This window comes from Mizuhopecten yessoensis, unplaced genomic scaffold (genome assembly GCF_002113885.1).
Source record: "Mizuhopecten yessoensis strain PY_sf001 unplaced genomic scaffold, ASM211388v2 scaffold716059, whole genome shotgun sequence".
NCBI lineage: Eukaryota > Metazoa > Mollusca > Bivalvia > Pectinida > Pectinidae > Mizuhopecten > Mizuhopecten yessoensis.
This window is the reverse complement of record NW_018479927.1, coordinates 4489-27073: the sequence shown is the minus strand read 5'-3', so window position 1 is coordinate 27073 and position 22585 is coordinate 4489. Positions and strand designations below refer to the sequence as shown.

Below are 22585 nucleotides of genomic sequence, written 5' to 3'. Positions count from 1 at the left end.
TCAAAACCTATTGCTGGATTTGATGTAATGATGCACATGTCTGAAGATACTTATGTTGTTTTCTACCGAAAGTTGACTATTTCCAAACAAAAGTAGTTCTAAATTAAAATCAACATGCAAGGCATTCAAATTTAGGAGCAGGGTATGTCTTTCGTTGTTAAAAAGTAAGCACTCACAAAAAAAGTGAAAGGCATTTTCACAATAACAAACTGGACTATCGACCAGATTTACTCTAAAAAGATCATAGTTAAGTGGACTACACTGATGTCTAACTTTAGTTTGCAAAATGTTCAATTTACGTTCTCCGAAACCTAAATTGGTGGAGGAGATTGTACATTTGAAGTTAATGAGTTTTTAAAAGAATGTAATGAGGGCAATGATCGTACTAAAAGGTCCAATGAATTCCAACCGCGAAGAGTTGATGGTATAAAAGATGAATTTGTTAGAGAAAGCCTGAAAGGACGAATTCTATAATCATCATTGTTTCTAAGGGTATAACGGTTATTTTCTGCAACGGAAGATGGCAATAGAGAATTTAAATAGTCTGGAGTTAATTTGTTGTGCATTTTATACAAAAGTTGGAGTTTTCTGCGTTTTCATCTATTCGAAAGAGTTTCTAGACCAGTTTCAAAAAGTAAGTCTTCAATTCGTGCATATGAAGGAAGACCAGTTATAATACGAGACGCTTCTCTTTGGGCTTTCTCTAACATTTCTGTTTCATAATTTGTACAACCATCCCACAATTCAAAGGCATATTCTAAAACTGGTAAAATAAATGATTTATAATCTTTAAAAGATTATCACGATTTAATAAGTATTTTCTGGGTCACCGAGATACGTGTAATCGAAGTCCGTGGATTAACATAATTTATAATATTACCGGGTTCAATAAAATGGTATGATTTAATTATATTGCTGAATTAAACGATTAATTTTGTTTTTACATGCAAGATTTAAATTAGTACTAATATGAATACCCGGCCTCCTCTGCCCCGGCAACATATAAAAAAAAAATCAGAAAGGTTTGTCCCTTGGTGTAGGGAAGGTGTTTAGCCCCGCACCATCTGTACCGGCCACATTCCGGTACTAAATTCAATATGTATTTAAATATATCTACTTTATGTTTATGACTATTATCATTGTTGACATTTAATTGTAAATGCATGACGGGAGAAGGCTGTGATAAATTGTAAAAACTTGTGCCCCATCCCTTGTTTAATTTTATTGGCAACACATTATGTTTGAAGCTAAATAAATTTAAATCCTGAATATTGGCAAGTGTGCAATTAACTTCTAATGATGAATAATTACTGTTCAATAAGTTTGAATACGGACTTAGAAATCGTATAACTTGGCTAGTGCGGTAAGAAGTTGCAGTTGCCTGACGGCCCCTCTCTGGGGGCCCCTTTGGAAACCGTTTCATCTCGCTCGCACCACTTGTGTTTACTGCCTAGCCAGGTGACGTTATCGGCGCTATTTTTAGCAGGGCTTTCCCGAACAATTCAAGTGGTCAAACTGGACATTTGGAACGGACTATGAATATGGGGATAGCGTGGTAACATAAGTGGAAGTGCATACAATACATACATTCATTAAAAAGAAGAAAAAAAACCCCGCCTTTTCACGTGATGTCCCTTTAAGGAAAGTAAACTTGATAGTGTCTCTTTCAATGTCACGGGTTGACCTCTTGTCATGTCTCCCTACATGGGGCGACTGTCATTGCGGGGGTCTGGCACGTGCCAAGCATTACGGAACTGATGCTGACCACTAGGGGGCGTGGCTGTCTGCCGTCCTTAGGCCGATGAGTGCCATCAAGGTCCTCTGCGAGAATCAGGAGAACGATCTCGCCGATGGGAGGATAACTAGGATGCTGATGCTGAGGTGGGATGTAAAGGTTACCATCAATGTAGAGTTTATCACCTTGCAGGCGAGCGTGCCTTCCATGCCTCCTGGCTTCCTTAGACACCGGATAGAGTAAACGTCGCCAGTCATTTATTTACACATTTACACATATGTGTCGCAGAACTGTTCATCTAAACGAATCCAACGATTGGTTTGGAGGAGTTGCACTGACAGCCTGAGTCCTTTATAAACCCCCTTCAAACGTTGTTTGCGGTGGATACAAATATAAGGAAATTTCCTTCACTGAAATGACAAATCCTTTGCTAGCCTCATTATTTTATCAAAATATTTTTTCAGAAACAAAAAGCAAAATGACAGGAAAATGAATCAGATGTTTAAAGGACGGAAAGTTGTTTATCATCACATTTATTCATTCAGAAATGGAAACATAAAGCATATTTTATTTTATATAGATATCATGTTGTTACCATCTTGTTTCTGAGGTATGCGTTAACATTCAGTAAAATATGTATATTGGTTATTTACATGTTAGTGCATAGTACATATTATTTGTGGATCTGGCGGTTAATTTTGGGTCAAGACTCCGAACCTTGCTTTTGCGGGGAGGAAAAAAATACAGCTTGCGCGGTGTATTGCCCCTCCTCCCACTATCCTCCTTCTCCACTCTACTCTATCAGAACTCTCCGCCTTTCGCATTTTTAACTTACTAATTATATACATGAAATGTGAAATTCCTACCTTATCGACGGTCTGCACAAATTTGTCCAAAAACTTGAACAGCGTATTGTCGCGAGCTGATTGGCTGATAATTGTCTCGTGGTGGATGTCATTTAAAGTATCATCAACGACACCGCTTTCAAGTAGGTTATCTAGTGACAATGCCATGCAAATGTAAATATATGTTTATGATATATAGTGACAATGCCATGCAAATGTAAACATATGTTTATGATATCTAGTGACAATGCCATGCAAATGTAAATATATGTTTATGATCGATAAAAAAATCTTGCAATCTTGTTAATGATAAAGGTTCATATCATGAATGAGAAATAACATTTTTTTTTTCACTTTTCCTTAATGGATGAGCATTCCATTTTTTTCAAACTGAAAACCCCCCCAATAAATATGAAAAAACTATCATGTACATATTGGTAGAATAAAACTCATACAGAAATTCTGATACATATAGACTAAAATAGAATTATTTGTATATAAATTATAAAATATATGATAAAATACTGTTAATCAATAAATGAGTTTTAATTGATAAATCTATAAGACAAGGATTATAAATTTTAAACCACCGTTGCATGTATATTGATGTATATGATAATCTAACAAGTTATCACTCTTTATTTAAAATAAAATAAAATAAAAAGATAACTTTCATATAAGCATGGATTTAGATTAGGATTTAAGTCCATGTTTGAAAGATATTGTTAAGTGTAGGAGTATGCACCATGTTACTTTTTTAACAATTATTTAAAGCAGGGGCAGGGAGACATTCACAGTATGTACTAACCTTTGAATACCTGACAATTATTATGATGGAGATAATTTTGCACTGTAGTTTACCCAAGTGCACAAGCGTGTGAACTTTGATGCACGCGCTTGTAAATTCCAGTACACTGAAGTTATTTTTCTAGTGCACTAGGCTACCAGGTTACGTTTGATCAAAGCTCCTTAATTTCAATGAACCTACTGACTATTCAATATTAACATGATTACTCGATTCTTACTTACAATATGACTTACAGTGGAAATTCACGACCATAAGCGTGATAATGATTTCGATTTTTGTAACAATTTGGTTCCCTTTCTTGATAGTAACACCCCTGTGTATCTGAAAGGACATACTGCTTCCTCATCGCCTTTTTACTATGTGTTATTGTGCACTTAACAAGCACTTTATGTATTCTTTTGCAATCTTACGTTGCACCAGCAAAATCAAATATAATAATTTTAATAATTCCCTTTGCAACGAAACTAAGAACTCGGAGCAAGAAACCAACTACATACTCCCACTTGTTCTCCCTTCTGATCACACTTTATGTTTATGATCATAGTGTTGGCTTATTGCATGATGAAGTAAAACAAACACAATAAAAACAACGCATCATACAACCATTTCGTCCTTTTACGTTTCATCGTCAATGTTAGGGGGCAATCAGGTGGAAATCAAAATTAGTCTAAACCACTATTGCATAAGGTAGGAAGGTTCGTAACCACTCCATTATATATATAACTTTTCAAATAGGACAGGAGAACTGTTTAATATCAAATTATTGATGAGATATGTGTGTGAATTGTGAACCGTGTCACTACCCAAAAGAGGTAAATATATATATAACTATTCAAGTATTACAGGAGAACTGTTTAATATCAAACTATTGATGAGATATGCGTGTGAATTGTGAACCGTGTCACTACCCAAAAGAGGTAATTACATAACTATTCAAATATGAAAGGTGAACTGCTTAATATCAAACTATTGATGAGATATGCGTGTGAATTGTGAACCGTGTCACTACCCAAAAGAGGTAAATATATAACTATTCAAATATGACAGGTGAACTGCTTAATATCAAACTATTGATGAGATATGTGTGTGAATTGTGAACCGTGTCACTACCCAAAAGAGGTAATTATATATATAACTATTCAAGTATTACAGGAGAACTGTTTAATATCAAATTATTGATTAGATATGTGTGTGAATTGTGAACCGTGTCACTACCCAAAAGAGGTAATTATAGAACTATTCAAATATGACAGGTGAACTGTTTAATATCAAATTACTGATGAGCTATGTGTGTGAATTGTGAACCGTGTCACTACCCAAAAGAGGTAACTGTGGCAATCAAAGTTACGGCTAAACGAATGACCTTTATTGTTTCTATCATGGTCATGATACAGCCGAGCTACAGGTACATAGTGTTCACAGACGTCACTATCTGTCTATCACGGCCAAGCTACAGGTACATAGTGTTCACAGACGTCACTATCTGTCTATCACGGCCAAGCTACAGGTACATAGTGTTCACAGACGTCACTATCTGTCTATCACGGCCAAGCTACAGGTACATAGTGTTCACAGACGTCACTATCTGTCTATCACGGCCAAGCTACAGGTACATAGTGTTCACAGACGTCACTATCTGTCTATCACGGCCAAGCTACAGGTACATAGTGTTCACAGACGTCACTATCTGTCTATCACGGCCAAGCTACAGGTACATAGTGTTCACAGACGTCACTATCTGTCTATCACGGCCAAGCTACAGGTACATAGTGTTCACAGACGTCACTATCTGTCTATCACGGCCAAGCTACAGGTACATAGTGTTCACAGACGTCACTATCTGTCTATCACGGCCAAGCTACAGGTACATAGTGTTCACAGACGTCACTATCTGTCTATCACGGCCAAGCTACAGGTACATAGTGTTCACAGACGTCACTATCTGTCTATCACGGCCAAGCTACAGGTACATAGTGTTCACAGACGTCACTATCTGTCTATCACGGCCAAGCTACAGGTACATAGTGTTCACAGACGTCACTATCTGTCTATCACGGCCAAGCTACAGGTACATAGTGTTCACAGACGTCACTATCTGTCTATCACGGCCAAGCTACAGGTACATAGTGTTCACAGACGTCACTATCTGTCTATCACGGCCAAGCTACAGGTACATAGTGTTCACAGACGTCACTATCTGTCTATCACGGCCAAGCTACAGGTACATAGTGTTCACAGACGTCACTATCTGTCTATCACGGCCAAGCTACAGGTACATAGTGTTCACAGACGTCACTATCTGTCTATCACGGCCAAGCTACAGGTACATAGTGTTCACAGACGTCACTATCTGTCTATCACGGCCAAGCTACAGGTACATAGTGTTCACAGACGTCACTATCTGTCTATCACGGCCAAGCTACAGGTACATAGTGTTCACAGACGTCACTATCTGTCTATCACGGCCAAGCTACAGGTACATAGTGTTCACAGACGTCACTATCTGTCTATCACGGCCAAGCTACAGGTACATAGTGTTCACAGACGTCACTATCTGTCTATCACGGCCAAGCTACAGGTACATAGTGTTCACAGACGTCACTATCTGTCTATCACGGCCAAGCTACAGGTACATAGTGTTCACAGACGTCACTATCTGTCTATCACGGCCAAGCTACAGGTACATAGTGTTCACAGACGTCACTATCTGTCTATCACGGCCAAGCTACAGGTACATAGTGTTCACAGACGTCACTATCTGTCTATCACGGCCAAGCTACAGGTACATAGTGTTCACAGACGTCACTATCTGTCTATCACGGCCAAGCTACAGGTACATAGTGTTCACAGACGTCACTATCTGTCTATCACGGCCAAGCTACAGGTACATAGTGTTCACAGACGTCACTATCTGTCTATCACGGCCAAGCTACAGGTACATAGTGTTCACAGACGTCACTATCTGTCTATCACGGCCAAGCTACAGGTACATAGTGTTCACAGACGTCACTATCTGTCTATCACGGCCAAGCTACAGGTACATAGTGTTCACAGACGTCACTATCTGTCTATCACGGCCAAGCTACAGGTACATAGTGTTCACAGACGTCACTATCTGTCTATCACGGCCAAGCTACAGGTACATAGTGTTCACAGACGTCACTATCTGTCTATCACGGCCAAGCTACAGGTACATAGTGTTCACAGACGTCACTATCTGTCTATCACGGCCAAGCTACAGGTACATAGTGTTCACAGACGTCACTATCTGTCTATCACGGCCAAGCTACAGGTACATAGTGTTCACAGACGTCACTATCTGTCTATCACGGCCAAGCTACAGGTACATAGTGTTCACAGACGTCACTATCTGTCTATCACGGCCAAGCTACAGGTACATAGTGTTCACAGACGTCACTATCTGTCTATCACGGCCAAGCTACAGGTACATAGTGTTCACAGACGTCACTATCTGTCTATCACGGCCAAGCTACAGGTACATAGTGTTCACAGACGTCACTATCTGTCTATCACGGCCAACGCGGAGTACTCTAATTGACAGGTTGCAAGTATAAACTCACAAGGAAAACACACACTTGTGTGACAAATGGAGGGGGAATTGAACTGCTCCGGATACCAAGCTTGATGTAGAGTTCTGTCCAAGTTTACCGGTATATATTTTACTTTTGTGTTGGTGGAAAATCCGAACCAAACATATCGTTGGATTGCAGAGTGATTAGGAACATAATAGGCTGTAAAAGGAATTTGTCCATTTTCATCTGGAAAGGTTAAGCAGTGGGCATCTTACCTGGTCATCCCTAGGATATATCGCTGTGAGTAAAACTTCTTATCTATTGTACACTTGTATAGTATGGGCTGTGTATATATGGACATTTGATATGAGTATACATTACGTTTTAATTTGAAAGCAGAACCTCTTTGGAAACAGGTCCAATGAGCCGAAAGCCGAATCATTATGGCTCGTGATTTCATGGTGACAGTCGTCAATGTAACTCAACGGATTTGTCCGGTAGGGGTGATACTTACTGAGAGTACCACATTTATAGGGATATTAATATAAAATAACAACAATCAGTTATGAAAAGTTCTTTTTACACAACCTATTCAATTTTCTATGTGATGTTTGGATGACTAGTACGATATGTACACTGTCACCCTCATCAGACAAATGACCAGTGAAGCGTATACGCACAAAGGTGTAAAGTGTGTACGAGTTGTTCACAAAATCGATGTTGATTTCGGCTACGCTGAAAGCGTATGTACAATAGTAGTTAAATATGTATCGAATTGACTCGTTTCAGCCACGCTTTGTTTGATACTTGGTCAAAGATGTGCGAGGGTCTTTGAACCCCCTCGTCTCGATTTAGAACTTGCCCACTGCGGCGTATTCAGGTGGCTTCCTTTATCTGCCGCTTGAACAGATTGCTCTCTCTGTCCTAAACTTTGGAGTTATCCCAGTCAATCACATGATTTGTCTGTGTGGCATGGTCTGTGATTGCCGATTTATTAATCTGGGATTCCGACTGCTTCCTTTCTGATCTGGTGAATGTTTTACCTTCTTGGGTTTCTGTATATTTCCGGTGTTAACCAAGGCGGACCACAAATCGCCTTCCAGTCTCTCTTATATACGACAAGTCGCAGTTTTTGCATCCGATTTTGTACACGCATTCTGCGACGTTTTCTTTTTGTGTTTTATCCTTAGGGTGTACTAGGATATTGCGAAGCGTCTTGTTGGGCTTCATGGCTGTTGCTATGCCATGGCCGCGATATATCCTGTGGATGGTTTCGGATATACCCTTTATATACGGGATGACCACTTGACCTTTGGTTTTGTTCTTGTTCTTGATTGGCCTTTTCTTGTTCTTCTCCTTGATGTGACACTGTTTTGTACCCGTTTTAGGGCCCATTCCGGATATGCACATGTTCTCATTGCCCTAGCGATATGATTCTGCTCTTGTATTTTGTCCTGTTGTTCTGTGACTATTATATCACATCTGTTGAGCAATGTGCAACTTCTGCTGCAAAGGATGGTAAGATTTGAAGTTCATGTATATGTCCATATGGGTCTTTTTTCTATAGACCAATTCTTTCACGGTTCCGTCTTCTTTCTTTACCAGTAGAGTGTCTAGCAAGGGCATTGTGCCGTTGGTTTTTTCCTCACATGTAGATTTGATGTTGTTAGTGGCATCTATGGTGTTTATATGTGTAGTCTAATCCTTCCGTGACCCCTTCATGATTATCTCAAGTATGTCGTCAGCATAACGTTTCCATAAGCTAAGCTTGCATTCTATGGGAGCAGTGGCTATTGCTTCTTGCTCCAGATGTTCCAGGAACAAATTGGCCACAATGGGAGACACTGGACTATCCATAGCAGTGCCGAATTGTTGTTGACAGATGTTGTTTCGGAAACTAAAATATGGTTGTTGTCAGCACAAATTCCAGCAAATCCATGATGTCCTGAATCTGGAGGTTTGTATTTTTGAGCCAGGATCTGTCTAATTCTAAGCGTTTCCGAATGATTCTAAGTGCGTCGTCAATGGATGTGTTGCAATTGGTAAAGAGAGAGACAACATCATGTGAAATGAATTCTCCGTCTTCCTGAATAATGATGGTAGACATAGCTTCCGCTTGATGTTTCGAATTATTTACATGGTGTTCCGGTTTACCCACTAGCGGCCCAGGAATGTCTGCCAATGCTCTGGAAACATTGTAACCAATGGATCCAGTGTAGTCCACAATAGGCCTCAGTGGGTTTTCCTGCGTGTGTATCTTGGGTGTACAGTACATTCTAGGAGTGTTCTCTGCTGTGGGATACATATATCTGTATTGGCCTTCGGTAATCTTGCTTGTTTTAATTTTGACAGGAGGGCTACGAGACACCTTATAAGCTTTTGAGTTGGATTGGTCTGCAGCTGTTCATGTCTTGTTGTCCTGTAGGATTGTTGTGACCTTGGCCTCATAATCTTTGGTGTCCATGACAACTGGTGCCTTCCCCTTGTCAGCTGGTAGTATGGTAATGGATTTGTCTCTGCCTAATGTTTAGAGTGCGACCTGTTCTTCTTTCGTCATATTACTCGTATTTCAAACCCCCCGTCACCTCAGTTGATCAGCCTCAGCATAGCTTATATTCTTACATGCCTGTTCTGTGGCTATAACAAAATCATCAACTGGGATTTTACCTTGAACGATGTCATAGTTATACCCTTAGCGAGTAACGTTGTCTCGCTACTTGTGAGCTCCTTATAAGAGATGTTGACTACCCACTTTTTTAGCATCATTCAGAGCTGCATCTGTGTTTGTGTCGTATAGTGTTGAGTTTTCTACAAGACGGTTTAATTTAGTCAAGTGGCGTTGTTTGGTCGTGTCGAGCGCTCGTTCACCTATCCGCTTCATGTGTTTGTTCATATCCCCTACAGTGCCACTCGATAAGCACTGGGTCAGTTTATCGGTGAGTACTGTTATGGCATGCTTGTACGAGTCTTTTTTGTTGTTTACAACCCGTATTCTCTCTTTCAATATATCTTTCTGTGCTTTCTTGATGATATTTCTAGCATTTATTGCGTTAACTAGACCCTTAATATTCAGACGTCATATACCGCAATATCTGGCGCGGTATTTGTATTTCTAACTTCTGATTGGTTGCAATTGCTTGGCGATGAAATGACTACGCAATGCTGTTGTTTCAAGTGAACATAGTTTTGCTTCGGTATATAACGTATAACCCCAAAACTAACCATGTTTATTCCTAAAGTATCACTTACGAATAGAGCTCGGAAGTTGTTGATTCCGCGCGTATACCAATTGTTGTGTTGATGTTAAGGCATACCATTTTTATATGATATAAAATTTTCAATCCATGCACGCATGTACCTAAAATCATAATTGCTTGAAATGCGTTTTCGTAAAATGATCGCGGTAATATAATTCCTGCTTGGTAAGGTTTCTATTCGCTTTTCGTATAAAACACTGCAGCTTGTATGCATTCGTTCACTACTGATTAGAGCCTACTTGAGATTGATTGTCTCGGTACATTCGTGGCCATAGTAACTCTTGGCCCATTTCTCCAAGTCTAATGAGCTTAATACGGAGTGAACAGAAAATTCTGGAATGAGATGTTACAGCAGTATCTGGGAGACTTACGGTTTTGTGTTTTTTGTTATCGGACGAACAAAGGGAAACAATTTATGCGAGTGTTTGGTAAAATTTGTCTTAAAGCTAACTATGTGCTTTGAGTTACTGCACCCTGGTTAAGGGACACATGTTACGCCTCTTTCGTGCATATAACAAAGACTGGTTTACATAACACGTAACCATAGAAACGATAACGAACCTGTTATATACAACTTACCGCCAGGCTAAGGTCAATAGGGGGAATATACCGTGACCGTCAGTAGGGCTAATCTATTTGTATTTGTTGGGCATTTTTTGTCAATTATTGCAATTTACCACCGTTTATGTCCTGCAGAAGTCTGAAGCAGTATTCTTGTATGCATCTGTTGTGTATTCAGAATAACACCTTGACGATCATAGTCTTAGCACTTATTTTACCTGTATGCTTATATAACGTTGCTGGTCAGTTTTTAATACACGAGCCTGACCGGGTAATACTTAATGGGTTACATAATATATTATGTTTGATGAATCAGTATAAAGCACTACACAACGCTTAGCTCACTCAGTATCTGGTGATGTTTATATAGAAGAGTGTATAATCTAATGGCTGAGTGTTATTTGAGCGTTCTCGGTCACCTGTGACGGTTTGTTACTAGTGATCTATCGCTGTATTCACCCGTGTGACACACGAGTGCCAAGCTATGTATCTATTATTCAAGTTCAAGTTCAAGGGTAATTTTGTAATAGTGTAACAGGGTGGAAAAAAACAAACCAAAACTTTATACTCTTGCACACTAAGTCAAGGGAAACAACTCTCTCACATTACGGATAACGAGTTAACACTTGTACATTTCTTACCAGATAAGAAATATAGGAAATCTTTATAATTTACAACCACATTTATATATATTTTAACATTACTTATATAGCACTGTTAAACACTTTGATCATATTAATACCATAAATTACAAGGATTGCATTAAAGTTACTTTCCTTATTCATAAATATAAAATACACAGATCTACATATATATAGACTCTACTCTATAATTCATAAACTCGCCCTACATATGGTGTAAAGGTATATATACAGGGTTCTCTTTGTTATGTAAGTCGTATATCAATCTATTGTATCTCAATCCGATTTCAATCTGTTTCACATCTCAATTTCACTCATGATTCTAAATAAATAAAATACAAAACCTATTGAACACATTTGTCAATGATAAAAATTGAAAATGCTATTTGGCAACTTTGTAGACGTACAGATTCTACACTCAACAAATACTTATCCTTGAGAACAAAAGCATTACATTATATACATTTACTTCATAGCAATTTATTGTTAACTATTTATAATCCAAACAAAAAATTACTTACAATTACTACAACGATAATGATATACTAATAAAATAAACTTACCACCAAATCCCCAATTTCTACTCCTGATATGACCCTTCCTTGCTCTCCAATATCCTAATATCTTCTGCCTAACAAAGAACTAAGCATCTACATCAAAGCATGTTGAACTTTCCCTATCCAGATGTTTACGTCTGGATTCCGTATTCTGTACACGTGTGCGTAGTTTACGTCTAGATTCCGTACTCTGTACACGTGTGAGTAGTTTACGTCTGGATTCCGTATTCTGTACACGTGTGCGTAGTTTACGTCTAGATTCCGTATTCTGTACACGTGTGCGTAGTTTACGTCTGGATTCCGTATTCTGTACACGTGTGCGTAGTTTACGTCTGGATTCCGTATTCTGTACACGTGTGCGTAGTTTACGTCTGGATTCCGTATTCTGTACACGTGTGCGTAGTTTACGTCTGGATTCCGTATTCTGTACACGTGTGCGTAGTTTACGTCTGGATTCCGTATTCTGTACACGTGTGCGTAGTTTACGTCTGGATTCCGTATTCTGTACACGTGTGCGTAGTTTACGTCTGGATTCCGTATTCTGTACACGTGTGCGTAGTTTACGTCTGGATTCCGTATTCTGTACACGTGTGCGTAGTTTACGTCTGGATTCCGTATTCTGTACACGTGTGCGTAGTTTACGTCTGGATTCCGTATTCTGTACACGTGTGCGTAGTTTACGTCTGGATTCCGTATTCTGTACACGTGTGCGTAGTTTACGTCTGGATTCCGTATTCTGTACACGTGTGCGAAGTTTACGTCTGGATTCCGTATTCTGTACACGTGTGCGTAGTTTACGTCTGGATTCCGTATTCTGTACACGTGTGCGTAGTTTACGTCTGGATTCCGTATTCTGTACACGTGTGCGTAGTTTACGTCTGGATTCCGTATTCTGTACACGTGTGCGTAGTTTACGTCTGGATTCCGTATTCTGTACACGTGTGCGTAGTTTACGTCTGGATTCCGTATTCTGTACACGTGTGCGTAGTTTACGTCTGGATTCCGTATTCTGTACACGTGTGCGTAGTTTACGTCTGGATTCCGTATTCTGTACACGTGTGCGTAGTTTACGTCTGGATTCCGTATTCTGTACACGTGTGCGTAGTTTACGTCTGGATTCCGTATTCTGTACACGTGTGCGTAGTTTACGTCTGGATTCCGTATTCTGTACACGTGTGCGTAGTTTACGTCTGGATTCCGTATTCTGTACACGTGTGCGTAGTTTACGTCTGGATTCCGTATTCTGTACACGTGTGCGTAGTTTACGTCTGGATTCCGTATTCTGTACACGTGTGCGTAGTTTACGTCTGGATTCCGTATTCTGTACACGTGTGCGTAGTTTACGTCTGGATTCCGTATTCTGTACACGTGTGCGTAGTTTACGTCTGGATTCCGTATTCTGTACACGTGTGCGTAGTTTACGTCTGGATTCCGTATTCTGTACACGTGTGCGTAGTTTACGTCTGGATTCCGTATTCTGTACACGTGTGCGTAGTTTACGTCTGGATTCCGTATTCTGTACGCGTGTTCGTAGTTTACGTCTGGATTCCGTATTCTGTACACGTGTCCGTAGTTTACTTCTGGATTCCGTATTCTGTACACGTGTGCGTAGTTTACGTATTGATTCCGTATTCGTGCTTTGACGCTCTGTATTTTTTTTAACATAACGTGACTTAATGAGCATAGGTTTCAATATATGTCTAATGATCATGGAAGACGAAAGAATAAATTAAAAAAAAAAATCGAGGTTCCTATGTATTTCTTTATCACAACCTGGGTTGTAGGTCGTCTCAAAGTGGTTCACAAATTAATTTAAAAAAAAGCAATGTTTTTCTCTGATATCATGATTTTTTCTATGCTTTTTCTGTTTAGGACTTTTTAGAAATCATATCACCACAGATGGATGTTTGGACCGCCTCGTTCGCCGCTATAGCAGCATTATTGTACTTATGGTAGGTTATCCATACACAAACTGACCTATTTCCTATTGCATTGGATGTTCCTTTGCAGCACACAAGAAAACTGTATGATGAGCGTGCTAAAAACAAACCACTGTAGCGCAACAAAACCATAATACCAACTCAAAATCAATAAACTAGGGCAAAATATGATCAAAGGAAAGATTAACATAGAGACGAAGGTCAAGGAGAAACAGATCAGGGCCCATATTTATGAAACCATTATCATGCTCAAGCAAGGATTATATTTGATTACAGTAAAGACGTAGGCGTTATATATGATTACAGTAAGGACGTAGGCGTTATATATGATTACAGTAAAGACGTAGGCGTTATATATGATTACAGTAAGGACGTAGGCGTTATATATGATTACAGTAAAGACGTAGGCGTTATATATGATTACAGTAAGGACGTAGGCGTTATATATGATTACAGTAAGGACGTAGGCGTTATATATGATTACAGTAAGGACGTAGGCGTTATATATGATTACAGTAAGGATGTAGACGTTATATATGATTACAGTAAGGACGTAGACGTTATATATGATTACAGTAAGGACGTAGGCGTTATATATGATTACAGTAAGGATGTAGGCGTTATATATGATTACAGTAAGGATGTAGACGTTATATATGATTACAGTAAGGACGTAGACGTTATATATGATTACAGTAAGGACGTAGGCGTTATATATGATTACAGTAAGGACGTAGGCGTTATATATGATTACAGTAAGGATGTAGACGTTATATATGATTACAGTAAGGACGTAGACGTTATATATGATTACAGTAAGGACGTAGGCGTTATATATGATTACAGTAAGGACGTAGGCGTTATATATGATTACAGTAAGGATGTAGACGTTATATATGATTACAGTAAGGACGTAGACGTTATATATGATTACAGTAAGGACGTAGGCGTTATATATGATTACAGTAAGGATGTAGGCGTTATATATGATTACAGTAAGGATGTAGACGTTATATATGATTACAGTAAGGACGTAGACGTTATATATGATTACAGTAAGGACGTAGGCGTTATATATGATTACAGTAAGGACGTAGGCGTTATATATGATTACAGTAAGGATGTAGACGTTATATATGATTACAGTAAGGACGTAGGCGTTATATATGATTACAGTAAGGATGTAGGCGTTATATTTGATAACAGTAAGGACGTAGGCGTTATATATGATTACAGTAAGGACGTAGGCGTTATATATGATTACAGTAAGGATGTAGGCGTTATATATGATTACAGTAAGGATGTAGGCGTTATATATGATTACAGTAAGGACGTAGACGTTATATATGATTACAGTAAGGACGTAGGCGTTATATATGATTACAGTAAGGATGTAGGCGTTATATATGATTACAGTAAGGATGTAGACGTTATATATGATTACAGTAAGGACGTAGGCGTTATATATGATTACAGTAAGGACGTAGGCGTTATATATGATTACAGTAAGGATGTAGACGTTATATATGATTACAGTAAGGACGTAGGCGTTATATATGATTACAGTAAGGATGTAGGCGTTATATATGATTACAGTAAGGACGTAGACGTTATATATGATTACAGTAAGGACGTAGGCGTTATATATGATTACAGTAAGGACGTAGGCGTTATATATGATTACAGTAAGGATGTAGACGTTATATATGATTACAGTAAGGACGTAGGCGTTATATATGATTACAGTAAGGATGTAGGCGTTATATATGATTACAGTAAGGACGTAGGCGTTATATATGATTACAGTAAGGACGTAGGCGTTATATATGATTACAGTAAGGATGTAGACGTTATATATGATTACAGTAAGGACGTAGGCGTTATATATGATTACAGTAAGGATGTAGGCGTTATATATGATTACAGTAAGGACGTAGGCGTTATATATGATTACAGTAAGGACGTAGGCGTTATATATGATTACAGTAAGGATGTAGACGTTATATATGATTACAGTAAGGACGTAGGCGTTATATATGATTACAGTAAGGATGTAGGCGTTATATATGATTACAGTAAGGACGTAGGCGTTATATATGATTACAGTAAGGACGTAGGCGTTATATATGATTACAGTAAGGATGTAGGCGTTATATATGACTACAGTAAGGATGTAGACGTTATATATGATTACAGTAAGGACGTAGGCGTTATATATGATTACAGTAAGGATGTAGGCGTTATATATGATTACAGTAAGGACGTAGGCGTTATATATGATTACAGTAAGGACGTAGACGTTATATATGATTACAGTAAAGACGTAGGCGTTATATATGATTACAGTAAGGATGTAGGCGTTATATTTGATAACAGTAAGGACGTAGGCGTTATATATGATTACAGTAAGGACGTAGGCGTTATATATGATTACAGTAAGGATGTAGGCGTTATATATGATTACAGTAAGGACGTAGGCGTTATATATGATTACAGTAAGGACGTAGGCGTTATATATGATTACAGTAAGGACGTAGGCGTTATATATGATTACAGTAAGGATGTAGGCGTTATATATGATTACAGTAAGGACGTAGGCGTTATATATGATTACAGTAAGGACGTAGGCGTTATATATGATTACAGTAAGGATGTAGACGTTATATATGATTACAGTAAGGACGTAGACGTTATATATGATTACAGTAAGGATGTAGGCGTTATATATGATTACAGTAAGGATGTAGACGTTATATATGATTACAGTAAGGACGTAGGCGTTATATATGCTTACAGTAAAGACGTAGGCGTTATATATGATTACAGTAAGGATGTAGACGTTATATATGATTACAGTAAAGACGTAGGCGTTATATATGATTACAGTAAGGATGTAGGCGTTATATATGCTGACAGTAAGGACGTAGAAGTTATATATGATTACAGTAAGGATGTATGCGTTATATATGATTACAGTAAGGATGTAGACGTTATATATGATTACAGTAAGGACGTAGATGTTATATATGATTACAGTAAGGATATAGACGTTATATATGCTTACAGTAAGGACGTAGGCGTTATATATGATTACAGTAAGGATGTAGACGTTATATATGATTACAGTAAGGACGTAGGCGTTATATATGATTACAGTAAGGATGTAGACGTTATATATGATTACAGTAAGGACGTAGGCGTTATATATGATTACAGTAAGGATGTAGACGTTATATATGATTACAGTAAGGACGTAGGCGTTATATATGATTACAGTAAGGATGTAGACGTTATATATGATTACAGTAAGGACGTAGGCGTTATATATGATTACAGTAAGGACGTAGGCGTTATATATGATTACAGTAAGGACGTAGACGTTATATATGATTACAGTAAGGATGTAGACGTTATATATGCTTACAGTAAAGACGTAGGCGTTATATATGATTACAGTAAGGATGTAGACGTTAGATATGATGACAGTAAGGACGTAGGCGTTATATATGATTTCAGTGATAGAATGGTTCTCTTTCCTTTGTTTGTAAAGGTATCATAAACGTAATATTCGAAGTCTGGAGGAAAGCGGTATACCAATGATACCGTCCCTACCCATCATCGGCAGTATCCACAAGCTCATCGGGAAGGTAGGTCGGTCCCAATGTGACGTCACCAGGGATTAATAGTATTCAGTTGTAAATTGTTACAATTGAGATGGTATAATTCGAGTAAGCATTATTTATTTCCCAACTCCACGTTGCACTAAACGAAAAAAGGGGGATGGGACTGGATAACTTGTCTTTCCATGCACACGTAAATACAAGGCAAGTGCGAACGGAATAGTGATTCTTTTTATTTAATAAATCCGGTACGAGAAGGTCCTTCTAGTTCTTTTCATGTCAAAGAGTTTGTATCGTAGTGAAATATAGCAAAGGGCAAAAAAATGTATCAAGAATTGCAAAATATAGCGTTACCAAACAAATATGCAGCAGTTATCTCCCTTTTTATGTTGTCGATGTTTAAACGAAACATGTGTATGTACGTTTCCATTTTAGGTTTAGGTTCAGCAAGGCCCCTAAATGATGGTTTGACCACGCAACATTTAAACTCCTTTATGAGTCATATAAAATATTAAAAATCAGACATGTAAATCAGATATATTTAACATGTGCATTAGCAAGTAAAATGATACACATTCATTCATTCATATTGATTTTAATATTCATTCATTTATTCATTCATCTGGATACGACGCTCCGGCTAATTGCAGGTTATCTACTTCAAATTTTTAATACCGAACTTTCAACAAAACCATTTTTTTCGAACTCAAACTCGATGAAACAAGGGCAAGAGTTACTATTAAAAATATAAATAAGTAAATTAAGACCAGAATTCACGGTAATCCTGGTAATATCACTTCCTGCTAGCTAGACCCGTTATATAACGTAGTGACGACGCCAGGCACACACATGAACACAACCAAATCATCTACCTTCATAGCACACAACACACAGCCTAGTTTTCAATGAGATCACTATCGTGACAATTAAACTGATCAATAGTCCTTATCTCATATGCATGTTTTTAAACCCTGTGTTGTAAGGTTTCCGTCAGCAGTAAACATTTACATTGCATCATAGTGATCGTGACATTCGAAGCAGTTTTAAAATAAGAAACTGTGACATGAAGACAACGTTTGTTGAGAAAGCAAAAAATGTTTCTATCAGAAAAAGAATGCTTTAGGCTAGAACCATCGGAACAGGATCGCGTACAGACAGCTTTGCAGTAAGCTCTTCCCGTTTGACTTGTTTTAAGTAAAGGTCAAAGTGAGCTGATGAATGAATGAGCTATATTTCATTTTGGCCTTTGTTGCGATTTTTTTCACAATACGCCCTCAAAATTGTTTAAAACCGTAACATTATATTTCTGTTTGTCTGGTTATCTTGTATTTAGTTTTTAATACTATTNGGGGGTGGGGTATTTTTTAAGACCTCTTGACTATAGATCTAGAGTTGCATACGTTATCAAGAAATAAGTATCAAGCAGTTATCTCCCTTTTCATAATACATATTGATATTTTAGGCCTGAAGTAGTACCATTTCAAATTACCTTAAATCATACGTAAGATGAAAAAGATACAAACACATGTGATACCATCTTTAGGGTGTGGTCATCGATACGAAGCCATGTAACATATGATTTTAATCAGATTGCAGTATGCCAACAATGAAGTACACTGGCACTGCATCAAACAGCTGTGTCGGTTTAGTATGTCCCATCGGTGATACTAGTGCTCACCTCTTTATACAGCGGGGCAGGAGCGTAAAACCCATTAATAAGAGCAAAGCGGGGACTGAGTTACTTTGCGAAATGAATGTTCTTTGTCAAAACCAGCTCTACCGCCTTACTTAGTTTACAGCTAATACGATATATTTAGCAGAGGAAAATCGGTTTTGAACAATGCGAATGTAAAATTTTATATTTTTTTTATCTATATTTCATAAAAATATTCCTATACGGGTATTATGGCTTTGTACTCATATTTTTTCAAATAAAATTACACAGTCCTATATATTGAGTTAAAAAGTGATAAATTGATTGTACATTATTTTTTACAATGAATTAATTTAATGCCGTTCATTGCAAAACATGTATTGCGTTTTAGCTGGACGTCTTATGCAGACACTTTCCGTAAAAACATCTTACAGAATAGCTAAACCGCTGGCACAAAATATGTTATTGGTTGAAGAGCTTTCCTGACCCAAAAAAAGGCCTAAGGACCTATTTACATGTCTGTCTTAAAAAGCGAAAAACAAACTTTATTGCAATTTTCCGAAGAAATGATGGTAAGATATCATTTTGTTAACAGTTTAACTCTTATCATTTGCGGGGTATTGGCTACAGCGTTACCTTGCAGAGATATGATCCAAAATTGAAAAAAAATATCTAAAATATCGATAAATACCATATTATTCGAGGTTAATATATAGCGGTTGTTGTTCTTTGTGCCATTTTTAATTCTTACGAATATTTGCGAAAACTAATAATCCCCAAAACTAGAAACCTTTAAAAGTCTATCTTATACCCTTTGGACAATACTATTTTGTTTTCACAGGGACTAATACAATCGGAGGGAGCTTGGCTGAAAGAATACGGTAACGTGATAGGGTAAGTGACTGTATTGTAAATGGTTTTATTGGGGACATATTTTATGTTTATTGCTGTAAGGAAGTGGCGCTCATAGGCTTTGAACTAAACAATAAATATTCTGAACTGAAAAACATATTTTATTGAAAGCATATTCTATTACCTGAGTGTAACATCTCAATGTGATGCTATTGTGATCGGTGGTAAGGGGGGTAATACTTAAAGGCTACCGTTTTCTTTCCGTTATCATAGAGTGTGTAATTTGAATATACATATATTAGATATATTTCTCATTTTGATAATTAATTATGTCCTGTGCTATGAAATTGGCATTGATATGTTAAGATAAGGAAAACAGATAAAATATTGGTTAAGGTGGCTCCACACTTTCTCAATTAACCAGCAAAATTCGTTGAAACTTTCATATAATGGTTATGCAACTATGTAGAGTTGATTTTATGAAAATCTAAACACTCCGATAGTTTGGGGACTTTTTTGGAAAAAATACCAAAAAATAGAATTTTCGTCAATTTTAATATTTTCCGGGTTTTTGGTTGTGTGTAGCATTGTTCGGAACAATAGCAACAAAAATAAAATGAAAAGAAGCATTTCTAATTAACCCTACAAATATTTTATTTATCGCAAAATATGTAACATATGTTACACAAAGTGTTTTTTATTGAATTTGTACGTATAAAAGTGATTATCTACAAGCTAAAAGCACCCAGGACACAAAGATCTATACATATAGAATGGGAAATTGAACAAAATATACACAACATTATTTTCACAGAGTAAGCTAGTAGACTACATTTGTGAACACGATTTAATCGACAGAGCGAAACTCCCTCAACAGCGAAAATCGTAACGACCTCGGGCTTGTGAACGCGTGTAAACACGCGATATGCACATGTGAGGTTGGTACGTCCGTATCCATGTGTTTCCTATATGACCTTCTTGAGGTCGTCTGGTCTCATGTCACTGTCTTTCCGTGAGTCTGTTTATGTCTATGAATCAATACTACGATATTGAATGCCCGATACGCAATACGGAAATGACGACACGGTGTACATGCACATTTCGATCAAGATAATTGAGTCCTAGCTGTACTTTTTCCGGAAGTACGTCACGAAAATGGACGCTGATGACGATGTGTGGAGCCACCTTAAAGCATCATTTAGAAGGGAAAGATTTTGTATAAATGTATGTTGAGTATGTGAAGAAAACCATGCACCTCATCAATACATATGTACAGATGTATAGCCATTCCTTCTGATTCCTACTAATCTGACTATTTCTTGTAACCTTAATAGTCACAACAAACTCTTTTGGTAGTGCTATGGATCATACTATAAACGTTTTATTCATTATTAATTTAGATTAACAAGTACTGATATTATTTTTAAATGTCGTATAATAAATCGGTCATGCAGCCCTCCTCCTCCTATTTCTTTAGTAGTTAAGACCAATTCGGATCTATATTACATCACCGATGTAATTCATTTTAAGCATAATATGTCCACCAACAAATGTTAAAGGTGTAATCACACGTGTGTGTCTTTTGTTTAACTTTCTATATTTACATTTCTACTGTAAGTTCTTCTATCAGCATTACGTGAAAAATTGCTTTCATAGGGCTATGGACACTACTTGATCAGCGTCATTTTGAAGCTTCTCCTTCCGCTTCGAGTAACAAGCATTTTATGAAGTTAGTCTTTTCCATGAATCGCGTTTGCACTGACGACACAGATACTTCAATATCGAAAATATAAGGGAGAACATATATGTAGATCAATATAACTATAAAATTTAGAATGCTAACATAATGATTGTATAGCATTTTTAAATGTTCATGGCGTGATGAACGCAGATCGGTTACATGGTATGTAACAGATTTGCGTTCATACCGGCATGAATATATACATTGTAGGTTTCATCACGTATAGTCTGAGACTTTTTAAATATTATTAAATTTTAATGACAATTTCGTAGCTTGACGTATCGTTATATTGTCTTTTCTTCGATTTTGTGTTGTGGAAAAAACAAATTATCTCAATCAAATTGATTTATTATGTTTTTGCCGTTTTTTGAGAGTTAATGGCAGCCTACCGCATTACGTCCCTTTATAGTTGGCCGCTAATAAACATTGGCGCTGTCTGTCAACGGTAGTTCCGGTTTGAGCTCGTAAGCACCGTTCCAATGTAAACAATCCGAATATTGCGTGACTATTAACGTCTATGTTTAATCATCATGTAGGAGTTTGTGTGTAAATGGTTAAATGTGTTGTGTTGCATATGTTCGCTTTGTATTAGCAGACATGTAATCGTTTTGATACATTTGTCAACATTTTTCTCGAGGGAATCCCTGCTGTACTGTACAGTAACCACACCACAGGGGTTCGTTATAAATGTCTGAAATACACATGTACATATTTTATGCTGTACTGATATGGGTCATAGCATACATAAACTTTGTGTTGTTATCCATATCAGTAGCATATGTGTATTTCAGACATTTGTAACGAACCCCTTTGCAATAAGTTAACTTCTAAACACCGACTT

General features: G+C 37.5%; 1 protein-coding gene across 6 annotated transcripts in view; it reads left to right on the top strand.

The window, feature by feature from the left end:
- The window catches only part of LOC110441616, a 38103-nt gene that overhangs the window by 11083 nt on the left and 4435 nt on the right, over positions 1-22585 (top strand). For 3 of the 6 annotated variants that reach the window (XM_021484807.1, XM_021484806.1, XM_021484809.1), the window contains 3 exons: positions 13810-13889; positions 17428-17524; positions 19993-20045. In XM_021484807.1, coding sequence (XP_021340482.1) covers positions 13837-13889; positions 17428-17524; positions 19993-20045 — 203 coding nt within the window. In that variant the 5' untranslated portion in view covers positions 13810-13836. Of the gene's footprint in view, positions 1-3949; positions 7222-9526; positions 9858-13809; positions 13890-17427; positions 17525-19542; positions 19724-19992; positions 20046-22585 lie in introns of those variants that run through there. The other 3 variants (XR_002461891.1, XM_021484808.1, XM_021484805.1) reach the window with 3 other exon arrangements.